The 27,304-nt window shown below is 40.1% G+C and overlaps 1 protein-coding gene across 2 annotated transcripts in view; it reads right to left on the bottom strand.

The window, feature by feature from the left end:
* The window catches only part of ADAMTS14 (ADAM metallopeptidase with thrombospondin type 1 motif 14), a 124,589-nt gene that overhangs the window by 49,737 nt on the left and 47,548 nt on the right, over positions 1 to 27,304 (bottom strand). The window contains exons 5-6 of one of the 2 annotated variants that reach the window (XM_020783104.3): positions 7,730 to 7,813; positions 6,138 to 6,294 (exon numbers count right to left, since the gene is read on the bottom strand). In XM_020783104.3, coding sequence (XP_020638763.3) covers positions 6,138 to 6,294; positions 7,730 to 7,813 — 241 coding nt within the window. The remainder of the gene's footprint in view (positions 1 to 6,137; positions 6,295 to 7,729; positions 7,814 to 27,304) is intronic. The other variant, XM_072995238.2, reaches the window with a different exon arrangement.

Raw genomic sequence — 27,304 nt, 5'->3', positions numbered from 1 at the left:
AAGTGCCTACGCTGTGGAACATTTGGAAAGCATCCAGTTGGGTCAAGAAGCTTCCATTTCCTGTGAAGTAATCCTGGCTTTCATTGCCAAGAATATAATTAAAACTACATTACGCTCTACATGCCTCGTTTTTTCCAGGTTTTAATGGAAATACCTCTTGGACACTCGGGGTGTAATCTTTGAGTATCACTATCATTTGTTTCCTAGCTTATCTCTTCTTCAAGCCAGTAAGAGAAAACTGTACTGTACAGCCTTTTATTCTTGTGTTGATGAACTAAGTCCACGTCAAATGTCCACTAACTTAAAAGAAAAAAAAATACAATGCCAACATATCAGTGGTACAACCAGAGACTGCTGTGGTCTGATTCTGACACTTCCATTGAGTGAAATGGCATCAACAAAAAAGCACGCAACATACTGTGCTGTATCAGATCAGCGTCACATCTTTCCATAGATAGGTGCTGCTACTCTTGCCATTGTAGGAATAGAGCTTGTTTTTAATATTAGGCTGTGGCCACATTGGATGCCTCTCTGCTCTTTGATTCACTGGAATCTTCCATGAGTCGAGAAAATGTTAATTGATCCCCACATTCTGCAGCCCTCATGCCTCCACCTGCTCCAGAGAGTTGGAATACTTTTGGAACAATGTGTCAAGGAGCATGGGGATAAGGAGAAAAGGTGAGCTGGCCAAAAATTACATCTCTTCCTCCCTCCAGTTCAGTGACATGTCTGAGGAAACAAAAGCATTTAAGTGGGAGCCCACAAAAGGACACCATGTTTCATTATTATTTACTGCCCTCATCAGCCACTTAAAAAAATTAGTCACCTTCCCATGCATACTTGGGCAATGTATTTTTTTCCAATGACTTGTAAAAAATACAAGATGAATAGAAAAAAAGGGGATTAAAAACCAGAAAGCTCATAAAAGTGACCTACAAAACCTATCAGCCTGTAAAAAGATGTGCCATTTTCACATGCTGGCAATAAAATCAAAGATGTCCCCTGGCAGATTTTCCTGATCAGGGTTTTCCATACATGGGTGTAACCACACACACAAAAAAAATACCATTTGCACCCATGACCTCAACAGATCTACCCATGGTGAATAGGGAGGCAGGGAAGATCACCAAGTTTACATGGACAAGGACTATAAACTTTCCACCATGCTGTGAAGTATCTGGATGAAGCTGGCCTTTGCATCCCTTCGTTTTGTGGTACTGCAAACACGAGCAGTTGAGATAGTTCTTCAGTGATGGCACTTTCCTCTCAGAAACTTCGTCCCTAAAGAGGTATCTTGTTTTATAAGAACAGTCTTAATTAAGGATGTCTTATTTATTTAATAAGGACTTTGAGGTGACCAAAACAGAATGAAACAGTTATGTCCTTTATTTAACCATTTTAATCGAAACGGATTAGTGTATGTTTATTTTGTTTGTAGTACTCTATTATTTTATGTGTTATGAATTGCTTGCCCACTTATTAGACTGAGAAAGCAGGATATGCAAATCTAAAGATATTAAGAACAAAGAAACATGCATGCAGGTGCAGATGTTGTTTAAAGCAGTGGTTCTTAACGTGGGCGATAATGCCCCCCAGGGGGCGATTTCATTTTTCAGGGGGGCGGTAGAATGAAAAGGGGCGGTGTGGGGGCGCTGGAGCAGAAGGGGGCGGTAGGGAGGCGCTGGAGCAAGCCAAACCTGTGAAGATGGCTGCAGCCTTTTTACAGTGTGCATGAATATATATTTTCCTCCAATCTTAATTTAGTTTCAGAGTTTTTGTCTTGAAATTTTTAGTTCCTGCATTGTGGTTTGTTTTTCTGCCCTTTTTATATTTTTCTTTTTGCGTCTTAAAATTCACTTGCAACTAAATCATTAAATGTTACTTTTTTGGGGCATTTCATTTTCTTGGAATTGAATTTTGTTTTCAGGGGTCATTGGATTTAAGTGTCTTAAATAAATAGATAAATAAATAAACAGACAAACACACAGATAGATAGATAGATGATTGCTAAATAAATAGATAAATAGATAAATAAATAAGATATCATCACTGTGGGGAGGGGGGCGATGATAACTTCCTCAATGGCTCAAGGGGCGTTTCTTTCAAAAAGGTTAAGAACCACTGGTTTAAAGCAAGGGTAGGCATGCTGATGTTCAGATTATTTAACTATAACTCTCATCAGCCCCAGCCAGCACAGCCATTGTTCAGTACATATAGAAACTGTGGCCGGAAACATCTGGAAGGCACTGGATTGTCTATACCTGTTCTAAGTGACACTGCATCCAATGGTTTTAGAAGGTAATCACCAATACTCTGAACTCGGCTTAAAAACCTATTGCAAATAAATTAAAACTGTTGAAAAGTATGGGCAATCCTAAACCAAAGCTGAATGGCTGAATTCTGCACTAAACCTAGCAGCAAGGCAATCACACAATCTCATCACAGGAGCTCAGTCTGGAAGTTATATATACATATTAATGACAAGTGGCCAGGGCCAAAGCAGGAAGGAAGCATCGATAGCTGAGTTGGCAGTGTCAGGGGGAATAATGTTGGCATGAGGTGTGATCCAAGTTTCAGAACGGTAAAACTATCAGGGAGAATGCTGTAGAACAGAGACTTAGCTGCTTATCCAGCTCACTGTGGCAGCATAGAAGAATTCACATAAACAGCTTGATGGGCAGAGAAAGCCAAGAGAGATGAACCTTCTCCCTTTCCCCGTGATAAACTAGACTCTCACACACAGCCCCACATAAACAGAATCCTCAGCATTTTAAAGCAGGCAGGCAGGCTTGCCAAATGGAACTGGAAAGTCAGGGAACCCTGCCAAAGTCGTGAATGGCCACCTTTGTAACTTTGATCTTTCTTTCACAATGCACTGCATAGCTACTGGGTTTAAAGGCCTAGAGCAGTTTCTATTAAGGTAAATGGTTTTAGCAGCACCGACGCTAGGCTCTTTTTGAGAAAGCCAACCACCAGCATGTGCGCTCTAATTACCATTTCAGTTTTGCTGACTACCTCCCTTGGCTGGCATCCCTGTGCTGACGAGTCCAAACATTGTGGAGTTGCTGCACTTTTTTTCCTTCAAGGAGCTTGGGACTTGCCCTGACCTCTGTGCGCTGCCAAGGTCTTCCGATGTTGCTCATTCCACTGATACCCGTTGGAAGCAGCAAAACAAATATGAATGAATCAGGCACTGGGTCTTATGAGCACAAATGTGATCATAGTGAAATATATTATAAACTAAATGGCTGGGTGGAACTGTAATGACTAAAAATAAAGTAATAAACTGATGGAGAAACATTAAATGTTTCCAGTGAAATCTTCTCAAACTCAAGTTGCTGTATCATTTCATTACAGCTGTATGGTAGGAACTGATTCTCACTGCAGAGCCCCAGGAACTTTAGGCAATGCCAAAAAAAAAAAAGAGTGTTCCTAATTGTAACAGTTTCTCCTATGACAATTATAATGAGTGAGAATAGTAATTGATACAGGTAGCTCTTCACCATGGCAAAAGGGGCAAGTTTAGTGGTTTTGAGAAGCCACCTACCTTATCTGAGTACTACAGGTTGTAAATACAGTCTTATTTATTTTTAAATGTATGACATTGCATCAGTTAGCTCAAGGTAAGGTAAAGGTAAAGGTTCCCCTTGACAATTTGTCCAATCGTGTCCGACTCTAGGGGGTGGTGCTCATCTCTGTTTCCAATCCATAGAGCTAGAGTTTGTCCAAAGACAATCTTCCGTGGTCATGTAGCCAGCACGACACAGAACGCCGTTACCTTCCCACCGTGGTGGTACCTATTTATCTACTTGCATTTTGCATGCTTTCGAACCACTAGGTTGGCGGGAGCTGGGACAAATGACGGGGGCTCACTCTGTCACGTGGATTCGATCTTACGACTGCAGGTCTTCTGACTTTGCAGCACAGAGGCTTCTGCGGTTTAACCCGCAGCGCCACCACGTCTTATAATTAGCTCAAGAGTTCTCTGTAAAAGCAACACCTCTTTCTACTTTCTTCAGGAGGCAAACTTCTGTCTCAACCCCCACTCCTTTGGGGAAGCACATCACTAAATTTGTGACTACTCTAGAATAGGCCATGAAATGACCAACACAATGTCTCAAGCTGAGGGTGCTTCCAACTGCAATTTTATTTACAAAGGGAATATGTTGTGCACATTTAATTACTGGACCAGAACCTGTGTGATGTTCCTCAGCTAATGCATCCTGTACTGTACTGGAAAATTAGAATACAACAACATCTGGGGAGTCAACTGTTTCCCAAACTCCAGCTGAAGTATTCATTTAAATTAGAACCTCATTTCGCTATTATTGTGGATAAGACCAAAAGCTATGAATTTTTTGGACTGTTGTATAAGAAATAGTTTCTGCAAAGCGAACACAGTTAAAAGTGCAAGTTAGCATTGTTTGTGGGACTGCAATGCATTGCTTTGGGCTGAATAACAAGGAGGACAAGGAAAAGAAATACTGCCTTGTTATTTGTCATAAGAAATCCATTCCTCCAAGTGAGGGAAAGCAAAAACAAAGGCTAATACTTAGGATTCTTTTCAAATACCTCGCCTCTTTCGCTTACAGCAAAAGCCAGCCAAAATGAATGTTTTGCAAGCCAAGGTTAAGTTGCTTTGCTTTGCCAAAGGACTTTTCCCCTACCCTAGCAACCGCCCCCAAGAAATCTCAGACCACGTGATTGCAAATATACTGTAAGGAGTTGTTGTGCCTTCTAATAGGAACTTATGTGATTATTACTGGAGCATGGAAATTGAATGCTTATCAAGCCTGGAGATGTGATTTGCATGGATATCCCTGTTCTTTCAGTGGACTATTAGGTAAAAGGACAAACTGGGCTTTTCAAGTCCATTTTTCCTCCCATAATACTAATACAAGGGGTACATTTACATGGGAAAAACTTGCAAGAAGAGTTAATCCCTTTCTTCTTTGAAGTTCTCTCTTCCATTCATCTCCATGGCATTAAAACATAACAAGACAAGGCCAGGCAGCAGGAAAAGGTACGGTCAGACCAGCTCTACCATTAAGGCAGAACAGTTGCTGGAGGATGAGAGTTAAGTAAGGAGTTAAATGCGTTTGTATACCACTTGACTTTTCTGCATCCCCTAAGATAGCCTTCTGCTCTAAGGTTTGATGGCGAACACTATCCCATTGAGAGATTTGGTGTAGGATGTAACTGGCAGTCTTCATACTTTCTGTACATGGAATTGGGGGAGTCCTATTTTGTGTTTTATGTCAAGCAGTAACATGGCTTGAGCCAGCCATTACCTGGATGGATGGAGGTGACCTCCAAGGAAATAGTGGCAGGCATGAAAAGGTTTGAGCATTCCCACTGCAGATGCTTCCCTGTGAGTGCCCCCTCCTCCTGGCCCTGCACTCTCCTTAAGGAAGCAGCCATGCAATTTTGGAAGGTCATGTTTCTTGACCCATCTTGTAGTACCCTTTCATGCTTTCCCCAAGTGCTTTCTCCAGACTGTTAACTTTAAATTCAAATTATATGTTACCTAAAATACGTCTTTAGAAGCTAAAATCATCAGTGCTCCAGAACTGTGATTCAGGCAGGCCTTTATGACTGAACAACTGCAGACAAAACCTGTGTTTACCACCCAGTGATCAAACACAAACAAAACAAGTTTATCTGCAAACTATGAAAAACTCTGCAGTAACTATCAGACATCTTTCAGATCATACAGAATTCTTTATGCTGTAATGTACTGTTTGACCTTTAATTTGGTTATGCATTACTATCCTTAGTGCAGGCAGACATAGTAATGTCAAAGATAATCCCAAAGATAAGGCAACGCATTGAGAGCTCTTAAAAATGCTCTGATTCTGCAATATGCCTAGAACCGCAAAATTAGGATGCTATCAAACAACTACACAAGGCCACAGTACTCGACTAGCAGTTCCATTATCTTGGTGCATCACAAATTATGTAGGACAACATATGTACCATTATTTCCATACTACTGACTAAATTTACAGCTTTTATGGTCTTTTAAAAAGTTTTATGGGGAATCAATCCAAAATCCCACAGAGAGAGTGAATGGGCAATGCTTTGAAACTGATGGCCTTCCTCAAACTACACATACCTGGTTGAGATAAATACAGTACCTTGCATACCTGCGGGACCAAAATCTTGCCTGGTGAGGAACACAGCATGATCATGGTATTCGGAATGTTCAGGATCTGAGCGCTGCTGTGAATGGGCCCAACGACAGACCTGCTCCAAACTCCGGGATGGATTTCCCCTCTCTATTAAGCTGATAGACTGCACAAGATGAGAGAAGGAGAGAGTTCAGTTCAATAACAATGACACTACCTACTACTGTTTAAAGTAAGACTTCATAAAAGTCTGGTTCAGAATCATACCCTTTAATGATCAAGACTGTGCAATCTCAGATTTTCCCCCCACTGTCAGGTTATCCCCACAGATTGGAAATATTATTTTTTGACTACAAAATCCCGACAGCATGGCCATAGCTCTGATTATTCCAACCTTGTTGCTATTACTTTGAACACAAGTAGAAAACACAAATGTGTCCTTCTGAAAAATACTTTCTTAAAATCTGTAGGGCAGAGTGCCACATCTAAGATTAAAAAATGGAAAACTCAACTGAAATAGGCCAAGGATTATTCTGACCTCTGAGCAGGCGAGTGCAGACCCTACCACTCCTTGTGGATTCTGCCAAAAAATGGTAACATTCTACCCACAAAATACAGTGGTGCCTCGCATTACGACGTTAATTTGTTCCAGCGAAATCGCTGTAGCACGAAAACATCATAAAGCAAAAATAAAAAAGCCACTGTAACTCATTAAAACCTGGTTAATGCGTTCCAATCGGCTAAGAACTCACCGTCCAGCGAAGATCCTCCATAGGGGCGGCCATTTTCGGGTGCCTGTGCAGCGAAAAATGGCTCTAAACACAGCGGGGAACCATTTTGAGCACCCGGCGGCCATTTTAAAAACTCGACAATCAGCTGTTTTGATTGTCGGGAAGCAAAAATCGGTTCCCGAAACAGGGAACCGATCATCGCACAGCAAAATTCCCCCATTCAAAATGTCATTTTGCAATCGCTTTTGCGATCGCAAAAACCTTGTCATAATGTGGATTCACCGTTAAACGGAGCGCCCATCTTGCGAGGCATCACTGTACGCCAAGGCAGTAAACACAGAGCCTTGGGGGCTTGCCAAAGAGACAGCATCATTTGTTACCAATCAGTTGTCCAGTCATAAATGTATAGCTAATGATGACCATTTGCAAAAGTAGCCAAGATAACTCAAGTTTTGTTTTACTGTATGTGAGTGATAACCCTTAATAGCAAAAGCATGGAAGCATATGCACAGCTTGGAAAAGTTACTTCTGGGAGCTTTACACTCTACTCACACCACTCCATGTAATCTGCAACTTGCCCTTATGCAAAATATATATCAGCCCACTTTAACAAATGGGGGTTGCACTTGCACAGTGAGATAGTGGGAGCCTTTTGATGCAAAAGCTCAACTGTACAGGCAGCATGAGGCTTTAAGCAAGGACTGGGCAAACCAGATTCTGGCTTTGGGTTATAAATAAATTTAGCTCGTAAAGACACATGGGTTTCTACTAGTGTAAACTTGCCGGAAAGCCTGTCTCTTCTGCCCAAAACACAGGGATGCACAAGCACTGCATTTCAGTACATCACATTACACTGACTGGCATTTTTACCTGTCTGTATCCCACCATAATCATTCTAACCAGGACAATGTTGATGTGAACCCCCAGTGATTCATCATGATATATTTCATCTACCTAAAAAGGAAACACACACACACGAGAACACACAAGAACAAAATTAGCATTATTTTTAAATTAAATACATTATAAGTTATAAATTGAAACTATTTACACAACACATTTGGGATCCCAAATCTCAAACTGTTCTCTGCCAAATGAGAGAAGGGCTCTGTGACATTCCTCCACTCAAGAATCCATAATGAGCTACAAGTGTTACCTGGTCTGACTTTTCTTTTAAGGAAGCGACTATGACTTTCACAACAGGAATACCTGGGGCAAATAAGGGACAGTACAGAAACCATCATAAATTTTTTAACACCCTTCATTAGAAACTCTCAGGGCTGTTTATATCAATCCGCCAATTACATACAAGCAGACCCCTATGATCAATGTTGAATCCACAACTAAGCAAATGCTGAGCACCTTTAAAAAAAAAAAGAAAACCTCTTTAAAATTCTCTTCCTTCTTCCATTTGCTTTCCCCCTTCCCTCAGATGCCTTTGACCTTCCTTTTATGGCATCAGAGATTCAACATGCCTCCAATAAAGGTCTCTGCTGTAAAGCAGGAGTCTCTCATGTGATCTAGAACCTGAGAATAATGCAAGGCAGAAATAATCTTCCATTACCTTCAACGGGGAAGGGAAAAGGTGTTTAAGACCAAAACGAACTGCCTTATTCAGAAGACTGCATTGTCCTCACAGTATGGTGCCAGTCAGAAAACATCCATGAAAACACTTTTTATTTCTGAAGAATAGTAGAATGATTGTTGCCATCTACCATATTTTTCCATGTATACGGAAACGTATAGGAGAACCCCCTAATTTTTACCCTTGCCGGAGGTGGTGGCAGGAGTCAATGGGCAGCCGCGAGAGGCGGCTGAGCACAGCTGCTTCTTTGCCTCTGTCTCCACCTCCTGCTGCTGCCTTCCATGTATAAAACGACCCTCAAATTTCCCTCTAATTATTTTAGGAAAAAGTGTCATTTTATACACGGAAAAATACGGTATGTATAAAGGTTTAAGTATTTAACAGCAGAATAAGCCTTGAATATTAGTGATAATCCCAACTAAACTAGATCTATTTAATCAGTGTGGTTTATATACATGTTGACTCACCATGAAGCAATTGATTCAGTAGAACTGCTCTAGTAGGGATTACCAATTAGATTTAGCCTAGTATAATCTCAAACACATTCATTTCCAAACAGCTTAGAAATATTTTCAGTGGCAATGTGTCAACGTTACTGGAAAAAGTTCCCCTTCCTTTCCTTTTTCTCCTTATTCCACCCCTATTGGACCAGGTGTCGAAGGAATATCTTCCCTTACAAAGCACAGATCAATCTTGAATAAACAAAATGTACATACAAGGGCACAAGGGTAGGTGGTGATGTCACCAAAAGGAACTGAGAACAGCTGGATTTTCCATAGGGAATTCATAACAGATACTGGAAAAATTTAACAGATGCTGTGTCTCAGGAGTGAATGGAATTCATCCAGCAAAAGGAAAGTGTACATATCTAAATACCTTTGCACCTTAGAGAGAAATGTAAATATGATTCAGTTCAGTGGGACAGCCCCCAAAACCATAATATTAAACTGGTTAGTAACCCTGGTTCCAATGAGAATTTATACAGTAAATAGGTTAGTTCAGATATTTTCCACATGTCGAAAGCAGAAATATTTCCCCTCTAGACTACAATAAACTTGTAAACTATGAATAGCTCAGATATGGGAACTAGACATAGTTTGGCACTCAGAAAAAAAGAGCAGAAAATTAGATATGCAACCTCGGTTCTCCACATCTCTTGAGTACTGTATTAGTGATTATAGATCAAGAACCAGGAACCTACGGCCTTCCAGATTCATTGCACAGCAATCAAGAAATAGCTCCATGTAGCACAGTCAATGTTGAGGAAATGGAAAGTGTCGCAACATCCGGTGGGCCACACACTCCTTGTCCCTGACACAGATCATCTACAATGGAGGTAATACTTTAACAGACCTGTGAAGAAAAGTTGTTCCAAAGCCAGGAAGACTCTAACGAAAACATCATTTGCTATGCACTCTCAGCCACTATAGTCTGCCTTAAATCATCACAGCCGCCACCACAGAATATTGCTGATGTACAGATCCAGAGAAGATGATGAGCATGCAGAAGCAGACTCTCACACTCTCATTACTTACTAAACCCATGTGCAAGGTGGAGAGGCATGCGGCATCCCCAGTACTAGGTTTCTGCACCAAATGAGCTGGCTATGCAGCTCCAAAACAGATGACCAAGAGAATCAACTGTTTGGAGAGAGAGTCTGAATCTAAACACTCTCTTCTTCAGCCAAACAAAAACTGAAATGGCCCATTAATGAATCAATGAATGCTAGTAAATGCACTCCAAAACACTGTTGGGTAGCTGACAGCTGTGTACATGCCCCTTTGCATAATTACAACAGGTTGCAACAGAATCCCAGAAGGTATTTCCTAAGGCATTTGAGTCTTGCAGAACATATTCTATAGTATCCTGACTGTAATTAAAAAAACACAAATTTTAATTTACTGATGAATAAAACCAGACACTCACATAGGAAAAGAGAGAAGGCGTTATAATATAATGAATCTGTTTACAATCCTGCATATATCAGGAAAGGTAGAGAAATGATCTCCCTGCCTTGGAGGTGTACTGAAGATAGTTGATAGTCTGAGAAGGCAAAGACAGTATCAGAAATTGTGCTAGAGCATGCAGTTTCATTTTTGAACGCAGCGGGCCTGACCTGATGTTCTTTCAAATGACTTTGGTACACTGCAAACAAAGCTCCAAGTGGGTTGGCCTCAGTCTGAGTAAAGAAAAGTGACAGAAAATGAGAGGGAATTCAGGAGAGAGAGCAAAACTACGTTCCTTCAGACGTCGAGCTAAGCAAACAAAAACTGGCTGCCAAGCAGTAGCAGCGTTTTGCTTGACCCTGCATTGTTAAATACTATATTCCTTCTCTCTCCGCACCTCCAAGGGAATTTTAAGCATTTGCTGGACCTGAGTTCCGTCTGTAGCTGATGGGGTAGGCAGAAGAAATCTTCGGCCACTTGCCTTCAGCAGACGATGTGCTGCCCTTCTTTCCTTCTTCCCCCAGTTAATGTAGCAGATAGAGTTACACACAGAGGGGGAAGTGTCCTGGAGTGTGGTCAAGAAGCTGGCTCTACGTGGAGGAGCAGCGCCGTTACTACTGGCAGCAAAAAGATGTACACACTTGTTCATATGCAGCCCAAACAATATTTTCAGAGCTGGAGGAAAGGATTTTGCTCTGGGTCAATACGCTGAGCAAGTCAACATCTGCACGTGACGAAGATCTGTTCCATGAATGCTTTTAAATAGGGCCAGACTGGATGGAAACAGAAAGTGCAGATGGATCATTCTCAGACTTATGAGGCAGTTCATGAGGCCAACCCTTTAAAAGCTCCTGGCAACTGAAGTGGGGTTTCTCAAAAACACAGAAACCCCTTTCTATTTCAATTTTTAAATCAAGATTTAAACTCATGAATAGTCAATTATGTGGGGTGGGGAGGGGAGAAACAGACTGAGAATCACCAATAGAACTCCTAGGAATTAAATGCAGGATGGTAAGTCAGAAAAGGACGAGGGTTTGAAACTCGTAGGCAGGTCTTGCAGAAGGAATGGATTCTTATACGTTGCAATAGGATCATTTAGAAGGGCTCTGAGAGACATCAATAGAAAGATGACAATACAGTACACATAACTCTTTGGACACCACAGACCCTAAAATCTGTGCTAAAATCTGTGTTGCTAGTCATACCCCATTTAGACATAACAATTAATATTATTATAGACTTAATCTGCTTGGTTTGAAATGGGATTGCATTAACCACTGTTAGGTGTTACTTCTGCATCAATTAAATCACAATTAAGAAAGCATTGCCACTTAACATTTTCTGAACAAATGATCAGAAGTGAGGGATGGGGAGAAGGATACTTAAGCCATTGTCACTCTGAGGTCCTGTCTGAAATTCTCCTACCCCATACTTAACTTTTAGCAGTGAAAGGGTATTAATAGTTTGGCCTTTAGTATAAGTTCAGGAAGATTCCACTGAGTTAAGAACTAGATTGACAAATGACTTGGATGAAAGTTATTCTCACCTCAGGGAACTAATTTAGCATTGTGTTACCCTGGTAACTCCAAACAGGAAGACACTGAGAGATTTTACATTGTCAGTTAAGTTTATGGGGAAGTCTGCCACCCAAGTTTAATACGTCACAACAGTAAGAAAACACAATGAGAAGAAGTTTAACAGGTTGCAGTCTATTTCCAGAAGTCCCCCCCCCCCATGTATTGTTTTCTACTTCTCAAAACAGAAGTTACTACATCCCACTACTAGGCAAATCTAATGAGTGACTGAAATTATATGACTCCACATCATCTAAAAGCTGCAAGATTTTAAACATCACAATTATCGGGCTTAAACTGTTAATATTTTAATGGGCGTTATGTATCTAGCAACTAGGCTGCCAAATTTGGTAGCTAGAGGAGGCATAAGGGACAGAGATTTCCAGTTCTTCCACCACCCACCCACACACACATAGCATGCATACTGCCTTTCAGTAACAAAACCATGTTGCCTGCAATAACTTGTTGTTGAACCCATAATTGCTGAGAATATTAATTTATTTATTTATACATACCCTGGACCATCTGGCAACCAGGCCAATCTGGGCAGCTAACAATAAGACAAACAGCACAATACGTATCAAAACACAATAAAAATAAAATAATGCATACATTCAACAGATACAGTAACTAGTAGGATAAATTAAAACAGAGGGCTGTGAAGATGATAAAAAGGATGATGAAAGGATGGCAAAAAGGATGGTAAGAGGGAAGCTGAGATATCAAAAACTTAATGCTCGGGGAAAGCCTGGCAGAAGAGCCAAGTCTTCAATGCTCGTTTGAACCCAAGGTTGCCAGGCGGATCTCCATGGGCAGATTGTTCCACAGGCAAGGGGCGACCGTCGAGAAGGCTCAGTTTCTTGTTCTTTCCCTCTGGGTCTCCTTCATGGTCAAGGCCATCAACCACCCTGCCTGTGATGAACAGGTATTACGGACAGATCTGGCTAGGAGCAGGCGTTCTGCTATGTACCGAGGTCCTAAAACATTTAGGGCTTTGAATGTTATTATCATAACCTTGAAGTTGATGCAGAAACAAACCGGTAGCCAATGAAGGACTGCCAGAATGGGGGGAGATGTGCTGAAATTTCTTCACCCATTATTAATCTGGCCGCCAAATTCTGGACCAGCTGTAGTCTCCGCATCAACCTCAAGGGTAGCCCCACATAGAGAGCAATGCAGTAGTGTATTCTTGAGATTACAAGTGCATGAATCAGAGTTGTGAGAGCCCCCGCAGCTAGATAGGGATGCAGCTGGGCAATCCTCCAAAGATGGAAATGGGCTACCTGGACCACAGATATCACCTGGGATTCCATCTTAGATTTCTAGAAAGATGTTCCAAACAATGATATGGAAAATATGATTATTTTGTGGAAAAAACAAGTTCTATGTGCATTAATCTTGGTATGACTCTTTGCACTTCTTACTCAGATTATGATATGCATCCTATTACTGCACTTAAATTGATCTTACACCTCAGCAAATGTGCATAGGAAATTGATACATCTGTATTTTTTAGGAAGCAGAAATTGGCAGTTACTTTCTTGAGTTATACCTCACATAATCCCCTAGCCAATATGGTCAGTGATTGTCCTGGCTGAGGAATTCTAGATTGTGTAGTCCAAAAAGCAAGACCTCCTCAAGCTCTGTCATGAATTCCATCTCCTACTCCAGTGTAGCTCATGGCAATGAAACAAAACAGCAGCTGATGTTGATGGGGGCTTAGGAAAGAGATGCCCTTGTGGAATGGCACTTCCTCGTGTCTATGTGTGAGACTAAGAGAGATAAAAGTTATCCATGACAAAGAAAGTAAAGTGTGGGGGTTTTTTTGTAATAATAAAAATATTCAATCTGTTATGTGCGAAGAAGAATGTGCCCCTCTCATGGATGTGTGAGGGGAACTGCAATCAGTAAAAGCTGGTGGCAAAACAACAACAGCCAACTCATGAGAATACCAATAAAAATCCCAATGCACAACATTTTTATATGCACCAAAAACACAAACGACTACTTTATGCATCTCCCTGTAAGGAAATCTGACAGATGCTGGTGGACCCAAGGATACCAATTAAGCTTCTGAGACTAAATAGAATTTGAATCTACACTTGAATTGTTACAGTACACTGCTCTCTCAGATCACTGGTTACTATACAAATGATGCCAAGGTTGAAACATATTGATAGAAAACCAATGAAATAATAAATGTGCCTAATTTGCACAATATGAAAAATCTAAATTAATTTACATCACATGTAAATTTGCCAGTGATCTCCTATTTTTCATAATTTATTAATTGAGATTCCCAACTTTTGGGGAATTTCAATATAACAAGCCTTGCCAGAAATCTTGATAAAATTCACAGAAATTTGGAAAATACAGATTTTAGGACCATAATGCATCAGGGAGGTCTGCTGGGAAAATGTTAATATATATTATATTCCTTTTACATATATAAACAGATAATGAGAACTAAACAACACTTCTATCACACACACAAACAAACACACACACTGTTATAAAAGTGATTTACAAGCTGAAATGTTTAAGCAACATGTTTCAACTGTGCAGCACATCACTCTAAGGCATTGGTCTTCAACCGTGGGCCTCCAGATGTTCTTGGACTTCAACTCCCAGAAATCCTGGCTAGCAGGGGTAGTGATGAAGGTTTCTGGGAGTTGTAGTCCAATAACATCTGGAGGCTCAAGGTTGGGGACCACTGCAAAGGTAAGGGTAAACTTTAGGCTACTTTTACATAATGAGATAACGTGGAGGTCATAGAAAGGTGAGGGAGATTGTTATACTCCAGAGCCAGTTAAACCTTAATCTGCCCTTTGAGTAAGCTGAGAAAGGTCTAACTAATGATTTTACTCAGTAGAAATCCTTTTAATGAGCAGATCAAACTCAAAGAAAGAGAGAAAACATTTAAGCATTAAGCGCAGAATCTTTCCAAGGAATATGTTAGAAACAGACACATAAATAGATCCCTCTAAATTGCTAACCACCTTGGGAATTTTCTTTTTAGAACATCAAGGTGAGATCATATAAAATTAATAAATACCTATTGTTGTTGTTTAGTCGTTTAATCATGTCCGACTCTTTGTGACCCCATGGACCTATTAATATGTGTTTATTAATTTATAAAGAATTTTTTCCATTTAAATAATAAAATAGTCATTAACCATAAGGTAGAACTGATCTGACAACACATCATCATCATCATCATCATCATCATTATTATTATTATTACACAAATAAAAAATAAATGGTAGATGTTTTTGCTAGAACAGAGTTAAATGATTAGTAGATTACATGGAATGGATTCAGTGAAAAACCATTACATGTGCTAAAAGGAAAGGAAAAATGCATAAACAATGTAATCCTTACTACTGTATGTAATCTTAAAAGGAATCTTAAATAGTCTGTCAAAATTTGCTTGGAAAATGTCAGAAGCAGAACATGACAACACGGCTTAATTGGACTAAATCTGACTCAAAACACACACACACACACACACACACACACACACACACACACACACACACACACACACACACACACACACACACACACACACACACACACACACACACACACACACACACACACACACACACACACACACACACACACACACACACACACACCCCCCCAAAGCATGGCCAGTGGCTGGTTTTGAGAGCAGTAGTCCAAAATGTAACTTCCTTCTACAGTATTCTGATGTGATATCTCTTGTCGAGGGATGTATCGTTATGTGCTTCTGGATCAGTTTCATTGACTCCTTTGCCATTCATTTGTCAAGGGCAATTTTCAGTTTCCTTGCCCTCATGATAAAATACTCTTATTTCTCCCTTTCCTGCAACGGAAACTAGATAAGGGAGAATATAGGTAACAAAATAGAGAGGGGAACTGGTGTCCGCCAGTTGCTGTTGGACTATAAGAATATGAAATCTGAAGGGTTACATTGTCCCATAATTGGTATAAGACTAAGATGTGTAAAAATTCACCAGCACCTTTGCATTACAAATTAACACCCCAAAATCCCACAAATTAGTTGGCTGAGCATCAGCCAGCCTGAGATTAGAAGTTCAATTCCCCACAGTGCATCTTGGAAGAAGAGCCAGCCTGTGTGGCCTTGGGCCAGCTGCACCAATCCCAGGATGCCCCCAGAAGAAGGGAATCATGAAGTGCACATCTGAGTACTCTATACATAGAAAACCCTGAGGAGGGACATCATAAGCTGAAGTCAACTTAATGGAATATAACTATTATTTACTTTAAAAAAAAAGAGTACATTCTATGTACACAATCCATACTTGCTCTCTTAACTGCATAAAAGACAGAATAAGTTAACAGTCAGGATTTATTCCTGTCTTCCTTTGGCATCAGCTATTTTATCTCCACTGTGGCCGCCAAAATGTGTTCTTTTCCAAACGAGGTCTTGCGCTGCACATCATGCAGAGTGTTCCCTGTCTGGAAAATATCACTAGCTTTGGGATTTAGTCGCATTTTAACATAAAGCGGTATGCTTCATTCCGGGAGCATCTTCTTTTACTTAAAATTACTCTTTGAAACCAATTCCAGAGTCATCCGATTGCTGCTTCTCAGCTTTCAATGATGGGGATGGGTCAAAATTATCCAGATCAAGCTATTTTGTGCCTAAACAAGACAAGTTTTCGCAACCAAATTAAAGATGACAGTTCAGGAAATGCCCCAGAAATTCTGAGGAGGGCTTTCTTCGCTTTGTTGCCTGCACTCCCTTTAAAAATAACTGGAGTTTTAAAAGTCTGCTTGCTTATTTTACATGCCTTCTTACACACAGAGAGAAGAGAAAAAGAGACCAAGAGTTCTTTGAGATGGCCGATTCCCAGCCAGCTTTCCTCTCCCCTGGATGAGGCAAATAGTTCCAGCATTAAATGGAGACATAGCACTAAACTATCGCCTTTGGGGGGGAAAGTGGAGGTTCTCCATCTCAAACACCACTTCCAAAGCCTATCTGCTTTTTCACCCCCTAGACAGAACAGAAACAGAACGTTTCATTTTATCTTCCTCAACTTCCATATCACAACCACGATGATTGATCTGGAAATATATATCCCATGGAAGAAATAAACTTTACTTAACTTTACTAAAGAAGGTCTCTTTTGAAAAATATTAGGGTGAGATATCCGAAGAGGAAGAATATATCTCAGAAACACCTCAATACAGATTGATACAGCAAAACTAAAGCTTGCAGGATTGAAACCCTGTAATTTTTTTTATTAGCAGGGATTACAACATAACTGATCATCTCCCTCAGGGTTCTCTGTTCCCTTTGAGTTTAGCTATGATCTTTAGCTATGTTCTTTTCAACAGCTGGGAAAGAAATTGATTTTCCCAGGAACAATATATTGTTGTAAGCTCTCCCAGATGTAATGCAAAGTATTTTAGGGTGGTTTGGTTTTGAATAGGCAATTCAGAGCCATTATTTTGATAAAAGACCTGCTCCTTAATTGTTTATATGCATAAATCCAACTGTTCCAGTGGTGTCCAACCTTGGCCCTCCAGATGTTCTTGGACTTCAACTCCCAGAAATTCTGGCCAGCAGAGGTGGTGGTGAAGGCTTCTGGGAGCTGTAGTCTAAGAACATCTGGAGGACCAAGGTTGGACACCACTTGTTTAGACCCTCCTTATAGGGTGTTGTTTGTATGGGGACTGTCCTGATAAGTACTTCCAGATTTATATCACTGATCATATACTTCCCATTTTGAAGAACAGAACAAAAGAATGAATCAAAGCCTAAGAATCACAGGATAACGACCCATGAGATTATAAGAACTGTGGATAAGCAAAAAGAGGAAGAGGATTCAGCAGTAAAGATTTCCCTAGAGGTCTGAATGGTATTGGAAGAGAAGGGTGAAACAGAGGATGCTCTGTTGTGCTCACAAAAAATATGACCCACTACAGACTAGCACTGATTTTTTTTTGTTTAATAAGATACTGAGACTCGAGTGTTACTCTGTAGATAGAAAATTCATAGTTTGTAATGATTCTACTGCCATTTCATCTTAGATCTACTTTCATCCTCCAGATTCTATATGGCCCCATCTATGGGTAATTTAAGAACCTGGTTCTAAGGAAGAGGAATGTGAGATGAGAACCGATCTGTCTGGGTGTAATGTGAGTAGAAGAGACTCTGGTCCAGGCACTGCGTCTGATGCTTTTCTCAGTAGGTAGGATTTCATATGAGTTATTTTGTTTCTCGTTATAAACTTAAGGGCTCTGTGGGCATTATAAAATAAAATTTGGATCATTAAGGGACACTAGGTCCGCAATCCTGAGCGGCCAAAATGGCCAAGGACAAAAGGGTAAAATCCTAGGCCATCTGAAGCTGTGCCAAGTCCAAATTCTCCTGGGCTAGGCATGTTGGAAAGTATTTACAACAATCCTTCCTTGACCTAACTTTGTGCCAATGCTGTACCTGTGTTCTCATGCTGTACAATGGTTGGATCTGGCATAACTCTCTCTCTTGTCCTCTGGTTTTCCAGAACTTTCTTCCTCTTTTGCTAACAGATTTTGGCAAACAGAGCAGTTCTACTGGCAGATTGCAATCCCTGAGAGCAACTGGTAAGAGTCTTCTGCCAGCAGAAAAGCCTTGTATCTATCCACATGTACTGTACAGGCTATACATGTCTGGAATTCTGATTGCTTTATAATCTGTTCATATGTCTACTTGACATATACTCCTTACATAACACATTCCATTAAAAAGATGCCATGGAAGCTGTAGTCTTTTGTGTGCATGAACTTTACCTACTCTGTTAAAACTAACTGAGACTCCAGTTACACTGTGGGGAAAAATCTATTTTTAATTGTGTTTAGCATGTTTCAAATAGATTTTTAAAAAGGTGACTACACAATGCAACTGAAGCATGGATTGTTTTGATACAAAATTATGTTATTTTAATAAGAAGCAAGGTATTTTACTCTTCTGCCAAAGGGTTATTTATTTTAACTTAGATATCAAATAAGTTCATCTTGAATTTTTCTTGGCATGTTTGAACACTTCTTTCAGTGTAAATTGTGTCTGTGGGGTTTGCCACTCATGCATCTTGGTGTGGCCTACCTTCAGGAGAAGCCTGGTCAGTTGCATTAATAAATGATCATATAGGCAAAACACCATTTAAACTGTTGCAGTTACAACGAGCAATAAAAGCACCCCAATGGTGGGGGGGGGGGGAGTCCACATTGCAAGGAAAAAAGGACATGCTGATTTGCATTGACCTTTACATCATGGGCTCACTGCAAAATACTTCATGCCAATTCCAGTGCAAATTGTTGAGTCAGATCATTGGTCAATCTAGCATAATATTGTCAACTCTGTCAATTGTTATCCAGGATTTTGTGCAACATTCTTTCGTAACTCTGCCTCTGAACGCTGAAAATTGAACATCAGACCTTCTGCATACAAACCATGCACTGTTATTACTGAACCACAGATACTCTTCCATTCCTTATCTAATCATAAAGACAGATTTCTTACAGTGATAATATAACATAGCAATAAAATTGTGCATAATATTGTTTTGTTATCAGTATCAAGCAATGGCAGTCTTATGAAAAATGAAAACTGGCAGTGTTATGAGAAATAGAATCAGCAAGGAGTCAAAAGTCTAGGCAAAGGATTGTAGCCCTTGTGTCAAAAGACACCCTACAAGGACAATGATTATGCCCCATCCTTCCTATCATTCCCTTATGTGGCCTGGCCACTATCTGGATAGTGCGAAATATCAGCATGAGTGTGCGACTGAATGAATGTGCTGATGATTTACCGAGTACTCAAAACAGGTTAAACTACATTAGAAATCCAATTGGTCTCTGTGGCATTACTTTTTTCTCTGTGTGCCATCTCAATACACTGCTGTAAAGATCAACAACAAATTTATAACATAAGCAAGCCCTTTTTTGTGGGCAGCCATATTAGCAAAAAAAGAAGTTGCTCATAAAACCCTTTCTGTGCAAAATACAAACTTTTGTCAAAAACACATTTTCTATTTTTTTTAAAGAACAGTCTTGAAAATGTGAAAAATACACAAGAACTATCCTCAGTTCATGTAGTCAGAAGAAAACTTCTCAGATTTGTCATCCTCACCTGCAGGAATGAAACAGGTGAAGACTTACCCTTTCGGTGAGAAATTGCTGTTTACTTCTTATAAAAGCATCAGAACAAGGGATTGTCTACGAAGAAGTAACAGAAGGAACAACAGGAGACATAATGCGCCTACCTCTTTGATGAGGTAAAAAAAACCTCAGATACTGGGTTGATATTAATATATAATGCATGAATAAACTGAAATGTGATCATGGAAATCATGCCACAATGGCATCTTCTACTTACACAAAGCTCCCTCACATTCCCCAAACGCAAGATATTCTGTCTATATCAGTGGTTCTCAGTCTTGGGTAACTCAGGTATTCTTGGACTGCAATTCCCAGAAGCCTTCACCACCAGCTGTGCTGGCTGGGGTTTCTGCAGTTCAAGAACATTTGAGTTAGTCAAGGTTGGGAACCATTGATCTGTATGATGGACTGAGAGGTGACGCTCTGCTACATACGGTAGGTAGGAAGACATGGCACGGCATGCCCATTTAAACAGAAAACAGAGCAGAGGCTAGAGATGTACTAGTTGCCTGAATATGTTTTCCCCTCTGGGTAGCAGAAGAGCAGAGGGACTCCCTTAAAGACTTATTAAACTTGTGGCAATGTTGATTATTTCTTAAATGGCTTACTGTTTCTTAAACACTGCCAGCTATAATTTTAACTATAGAGAGCAGTCCACATACTGTACAATAAACAGCAAGCCAATTATAACCTCATGGTGTTTCCACATAACAATCTCATAATTAGTCTTTCGGATAGGACTCCTGATACATCTAAAGCCAATGCTTGGGCCACCATAGCTAATCAGTCCACCTCATTAGTGCCAAATTGTAACAGTCACAGTTTTGAACCCAGCTCACCAAATATGACTGGGAGGATTTTCTCCCTCTAATCAGATTAAGGTGGCAGGAACTAGTGGGCCCACCTCATGAAAACCCAGCCAACTCACAGACAGCTTCCTAAAGTCCTTCCCTCCCCCGCCCATACCTCCCAACTCCCTGCAGAGAATCAATGAGAAAAAAAGTTTTGCCCTTCCAGATATAAATTCTGTAGACATTAATATCAGAATATATTCTTTTAAACATTTTTTTTGCAGGAACATTTTTCAAAGCTTCTAACATCAGCAAGTCATGTATAGGCAGAAATACATGATTCTAGGTATCTTTCTTGGTGGGCTCCTACTATCAGGGCAAATAAAACTGGCTGTGAAGTCATAGGAATTAGGAAAAGAGGTGCTCGGTGCTGCTCTGATGTTCATTGTTTTGCCTCCAAGTGGAAGAAAAACAAATATAAACCACACTTCGGGTCTTTCCTCAACATGGAAGGAGGCATACATGGCAAACACCATATTGCTGAATACAGATACAGGTACATTTACACTTCTAGGGGCTGAAGAGGGCCCATGTCTGTATTTCTGCCTATTCTACCTTAATACATACCACACCTATGAATGGGTGCTGAGTTCTAGTGATTCCACAACAAGTCTGAACATGTAAGGTGAAAAGAGACTTTCAATTGCCCCCAGCCTATTCCTTGCCTTCCATGCACAGCCCCTATCTTATTGATTTTTGTCAATAACTTTTTACTCTACCGGCTTTGAAGAATACAGTAATAAACATGCATGCATTGTACATGGTATCGGACATCTTATCAATTAATATTGTTAAAACTCTTGTTACATTTATCTTCCATTCATGTAAACAAAACACACATTTTAGTCTTCAGAACAAGGAAGCTTCATTTCCTAATAAAAGTATTGCCCAAAATAAGATTAAGAGTACAGTAACAGACTGAAACTGAAACTAATTAAGACAACAGAAATTAAAAGACAGAGATTTTGGGTGCAATCACACAGTGGGAAAACCCACTTTAATACAAAGTTTTTCAAACTATCCCTGGTAGTTTCTCCAGATGAAATCCAGACTGTGAACAATTGCCCTGTTGTAGGAGTCATTAGGGGCAGAGGCAGAAAGCTGGGGAAAGAGCCATCCTTCATACTGTCAATTTCCACCAGGACCAACCCCTTCCTTCGCCTCTTGCCCCCACCTGAGGTAAAATAGCATTTATTTGAATCAGCACTAATTTTGGAAAACATTTAAAAATGGGGGGGGCACTGTTTGGAGATAACAGACATTCACTTGAGGAAACGGACACTCCCACAACTAGCTCTTTGCATTAGATTAGGGGATCACACCAGGCAGAAAGTGAAGAAAAGTGATACCAGTCAGATGAGAATAAAATAAAACATCCTTCCAGTTGAACAAAAAGAGATGATTCCCCACTGAAAAGAGTCGAGTGAGTCCCCACTCGGCTTTGCTGCACCAAGCTTTATGCTCTGTAGTCACCAGTTTTTATTTCAATTTTATCTGTACCACATGCAACACAGGATGAATGGCCAATGTAGTCACCCCCTCAGATTGATCAAGACAATCAACAATCATCAACATACTGTATATGTTCACTGCAGCTTTTTCAACAATCTGTTGCTAAGAGCTAAGGGTAAGCAAAATAACAAAGAGCTGAGTGAGATGTAACTTCAATGACATTACACACTCCCTCCACTCTGATTACAAAGTGCTGGTCTCAGATTGCAAGCTAGAACTAGCAACATTCAAAATGTAGCTCCCCTTCTTTCCTAACCTATCATATATGAAAATCTTCTGTTCAATTAAATGACTTAATCTCCCAGGGAATACAGTATAGTTAGGGATGTCTGAAACTATTCAACAGCATCTCAAAAAAGGAATTACTGTATCAGGAATCTTCTGTAGGGAACTATGATGTTAAATTAACAAAAACAGAAATGATACCTCACAATCTGTGTTTAGGGCTCTGTTCAGTTATTCTGAATGTAGGATGACTTAACACATGGAAAGGGGAGCACTAGCCTAACCCCTCCCTGCACATTTCCACAGAGAAAGCAACAGGCTGAAGAGGAAAGTACATGCCATGCACAGTCATTTGAAGAAGAAAGTACACCCTCTTTGAATTCTATGCTTTTACGTATAAGGACATAATAAAAATTATCTGGTCCTTAAGAAGTCTGAAAATTAAATAAATACAAACTCAGATGAACAACAACACATGACATACTATACTGTGTCATGATTTATTTTACAAAAATAAAGCCAAAATGAAGAAGCCATGTATGAAAAACGAAGTACACCTTATGAGTCAATAGCTTGTAGAACCACCTTTAGCAACAATAACTTGCAGTCATCATTTTCTGTATGACGTTATCAGTCTCTCACATCACTGTGAAGGAATTCTGGCCCATTCTTCTTTTACGTTGCTTCAGGTCATTGAGGTTTGCAGGCATTTATTTATGCACAACTCTCTGAAGGTTCTGCAACAGCATTTCAATTGGGTTCAGGTCTGGTCTTTGTTTGGACCATTGCAACACCTTGATTCTTTTCTTTTTCAGCCATTCTGTTGTAGATTTACTGGTGTGTCTTGTTGCGTGACTCAATTTCAGCCAAGCTTTAGCTGTCGGACTGATGGCCTCAAATTTTACTCTAGAAGGCTATGGTATACAGGGGAGTTTGTGGTCGACTTAATTAATGCAAGGTGCCCAGGTCCTATGGCTGAAAAGCAAGCTCAGATCATCACCCCTCCACTACTCTGTTTGACAGTTGGCATGAGGTGTTTGTGCTAATATGCTATGTTTATTTTTCATCAAATGATGGTGCTGTGCATTATGGCCAAACTACTCCACTTTGGTCTTGTCTGTCCAAAGAACATTGTTCCAGAAGTCTTGTGGTTTGTCCAGATGCAACTCAGCAAACCTAAGCTGTGCTGCCATGTTCTTTTTAGAGAGAAGAGGCTTTTCCTCGCAACCCTTCTTAACAAACCATACTTGTTCAGTCTTTTTCTAATTGTACTATCATGATCTTTAACATTTCACATGCTAACTGAGGCCTGTAGAATCTGAGATGTAACTTTTTTTTTTATTTTTTTTTGCAATTTCTCTGAGCATTCCACCATCTGACCTTGAGGTGAATTTGCTTGGACGTTTACTCCTGGGAAGATTGGCAACTGTCTTGAATGCTTTCCACTTGTGAATAATCTTTCTCACTGTAGAAAGAAAGACTAAATGGTTTGGAAATAACTTTCTAACTCTTACCAGATTGATGGGCAGCAACATTTGCTTCTCTACAATCATTGCTGATGTGTTTCCTCCTTGGCATTGTGTTAACACACACCTGAATACTCCAGACCAACAAACTGCTAAAACTTCAGCTTTTATAGAGGTGGTCACACTTGCTGGTGATCAATTACTCAAGGGTATTTACTTATTTTAATTTACTATGTCCCGATACGTAAAACCATGCAATACTAAGAGGGTGTACTTTATTTTTCACATGATTAATACAGTTGTAATCAAAATTATGCAACCCTCATTGCAGTCAGGTTTATTGTCAAAATTTGCAGACTTTCAGCTGTTTGCAATGAACAAATCAAACAAAAGCAATTTAACACAACAAATGCTTCAAATGGTTTCCCCAAATTCAACTGAAAATGTAACTTTTAATGTATTCAGTCTCAAAATTATTCAACGCCCTGAGTAGAATCCATCACAATAGCACAAATATGCAAAATAGGTGTTGTCTCAAGAATACCTGATGCAACTAATCAAGGGCTTCATTAGTTGCACCACGTGTGCTTCAGCTAGAACACATGAAACATCTGAACTGGCTAGAGGTTTGGTGAGTGTCACGTTTGACTGCATGTTAGAAACATGGCTAAGTTAAAAGAATGGTCCAAAAAGTTAAGAGAAAAGATGATCGCCCTTCACAAGCAAGGAACAAGATACAAAAAGATAGTGAAGGCACTGAATGTTCCTAGAGACACCATTGGAAGCACAGTTTGCAAGTTCAAAGTTAAAGGAACAGTGGTTACACTACCTGGATGGGGAAGAAAAAGGAAGCTATCAACAGCTGCAACCAGATTTCTGAGAAGACAGGTTTTGAAAAACCCTTGAGTGACTGCAAAAGCCCTAAAGCAGGATTTGGTGGCAACATGCATTGAGGTTTCAGTTTGCACAGTAAGGCGTGTCTAAATGCAGAAAGTTTCTGTCTAAATGCAAAAAGTTTCCATGCCAGAACTCCAAGATGTACACCATTACTGACCCAAATACACAAGAAAAGTGGGCTCCAATATGCTCAAAATCATATAAATAAGCCACAGAAATTTTGAAATTCTGTTATGTGGAACGGTGAAACAAAACTGGAATTTTTTGGCCCAATGGAACAGCAGTATGTCTGGAGGAGGAAAAAATGCATCATATGCTGAAAAGAATACTCTGCCTACAAATAAACTTGGTGGTGGATCAGTGATGCTCTCGAGATGCTTTGCATCCTCTGGCACTGGAAACCTGCAGTCTGTGGAAGGCAAAATGGATTCATTGAAGTATCAGGAAATCCTAGGAGAAAATGTCATGCCGTCTGTGAGGAAGCTGAATCCAGGACATAATTGGACCTTTCAACAGGACAATGATCCCAATCAAATTCCACCAAGCTTGGTTGCAGAAGAAATCTTGGAAGATTTGACAGTGGCCATCACAGTCACCTGACTTGAACCCCACAGAAAATCTCTGGTGGGATTTGATGAAGGCAGTTGCAGCACGCAAACCCAAGAATATTACTGAATTGGAGGCCATTGGTCATGAGGAATGGGCTCAGATTCCTCAGGAGCGCTGTCAGAAGCTGGTGCCTGGCTTTGCATCTTGTTTGCAGCAGGACAAAAGAGCAAAAAGGTACTCTAAATATGCTTGCCATGAAGGGGTTGAATAATTTTGAAATGGAAGAATTAATTATAAGTTGCATTTTCAGTTGAATTTGGGGGAACCACTTGAAGCATTCATTGTGTTGAGCTATCTCAATTGCTTTTGTTTGATTTGTTCGTTGCAAACAGCTGAAAGTCTGTAAATTTTGACAATAAACCTGATTTGCAATGAGGGTTGAATAATTTTGATTATAGTTGTAGGTATTTATGCATGGAGGCCCTCCAGGTAATTCAAGTGCATCATTTGGGGATATCTTTGTCAGTGCAAGTACAAAGCAACCTCAGCACCATGGAGAGATGTGCCAGTTCTGTTATCTCCTGAATAGGGACAGTTTCGCCATAGTTGACCATGCTCTAGTAATTTCCCATTTAGATGACTGAAATGCTGCATAGATACTGCTGCCTTTGAAGTCAGTGTGGAAAACTGTAGTAAGTGCTGACAGCAGTCATGAGGAACATAACTTAACAGAACGAAAGCATCTCACCTATTCTTGGTTTATTTCAGACCTACATTCTTAGGACTAATTCTTTTCTACAATGCCTTACACATCTTGGAAGGAGAAAACACATCCACTCATGCATCAAGCGGGTATAGCCTGCTAGTGCCTCTTCTGAGACATTAGCTAAAGTAAGGCAAGTGGCAAGCTGGGAGAACTACTTTCTCTTTTTGGTAGCCTGACTCAGAAATATTCCCGGAAGCCTTGTGCAGTTCCCATACAAGTTTAACTTTTAATTCTGATGTTTTTAACACTGTTCTTTGTAGCTTGGTCTTGCTTTTTTAAAAAAAATCATGTTATGCATAAATTGTCCTGAATGCAATCTAATGTTAAATAAAATAAAATGTTATCTACCCATCAGTACTGCCTTTATGCATTTGATAATCCTACTTTTAAAAAAGCCCTACTTGCTTGGATTTATAGCATGCTGAGGTTGTCCAAGATACACAATTTGGTCAAGTCAATACATTTTCATGGGAGTCCATGCTGTTGAAATATGTTTAAGGAATTAAGAAAATACATGTGCTAAAATTTATTGACAGGTCTGTAGTAGCCCCACACAGTCCTTTAGCAATACAATATAACAGAGCATATGTATTTAAGAATTTTTTTAAAAAAACAGTCTCAAAGACTTTTGCGGTGAACCTGATTCCCCCTTGAGCCCTGCCTTCCTTCCACCTCTCCATTCCTCTTTCTATTCATGCTGTGGTCTTTGCTCACCCAAGCTACCAGTTCAAATCTTTTCTTCTCACAATCTGACAATGGGCTCAAGCCTCTCCTCTTCAGCCTTGCCTTGAACTAATAGGATTAGTGCTTATTTGTGTGGTCTCAGCCAGGTTGTGATTTATCGTTGCTGGCACAGCTCCCTTGTGTATTCCTTTCTGATGAACTCCAAACACCGTCTTGCTTCTCTCGGGTCAACCACC

Source organism: Pogona vitticeps, chromosome 3, assembly GCF_051106095.1.
Source record: "Pogona vitticeps strain Pit_001003342236 chromosome 3, PviZW2.1, whole genome shotgun sequence".
Taxonomy (NCBI): domain Eukaryota; kingdom Metazoa; phylum Chordata; class Lepidosauria; order Squamata; family Agamidae; genus Pogona; species Pogona vitticeps.
This window is presented reverse-complemented; position numbering and strand designations above follow the sequence as displayed.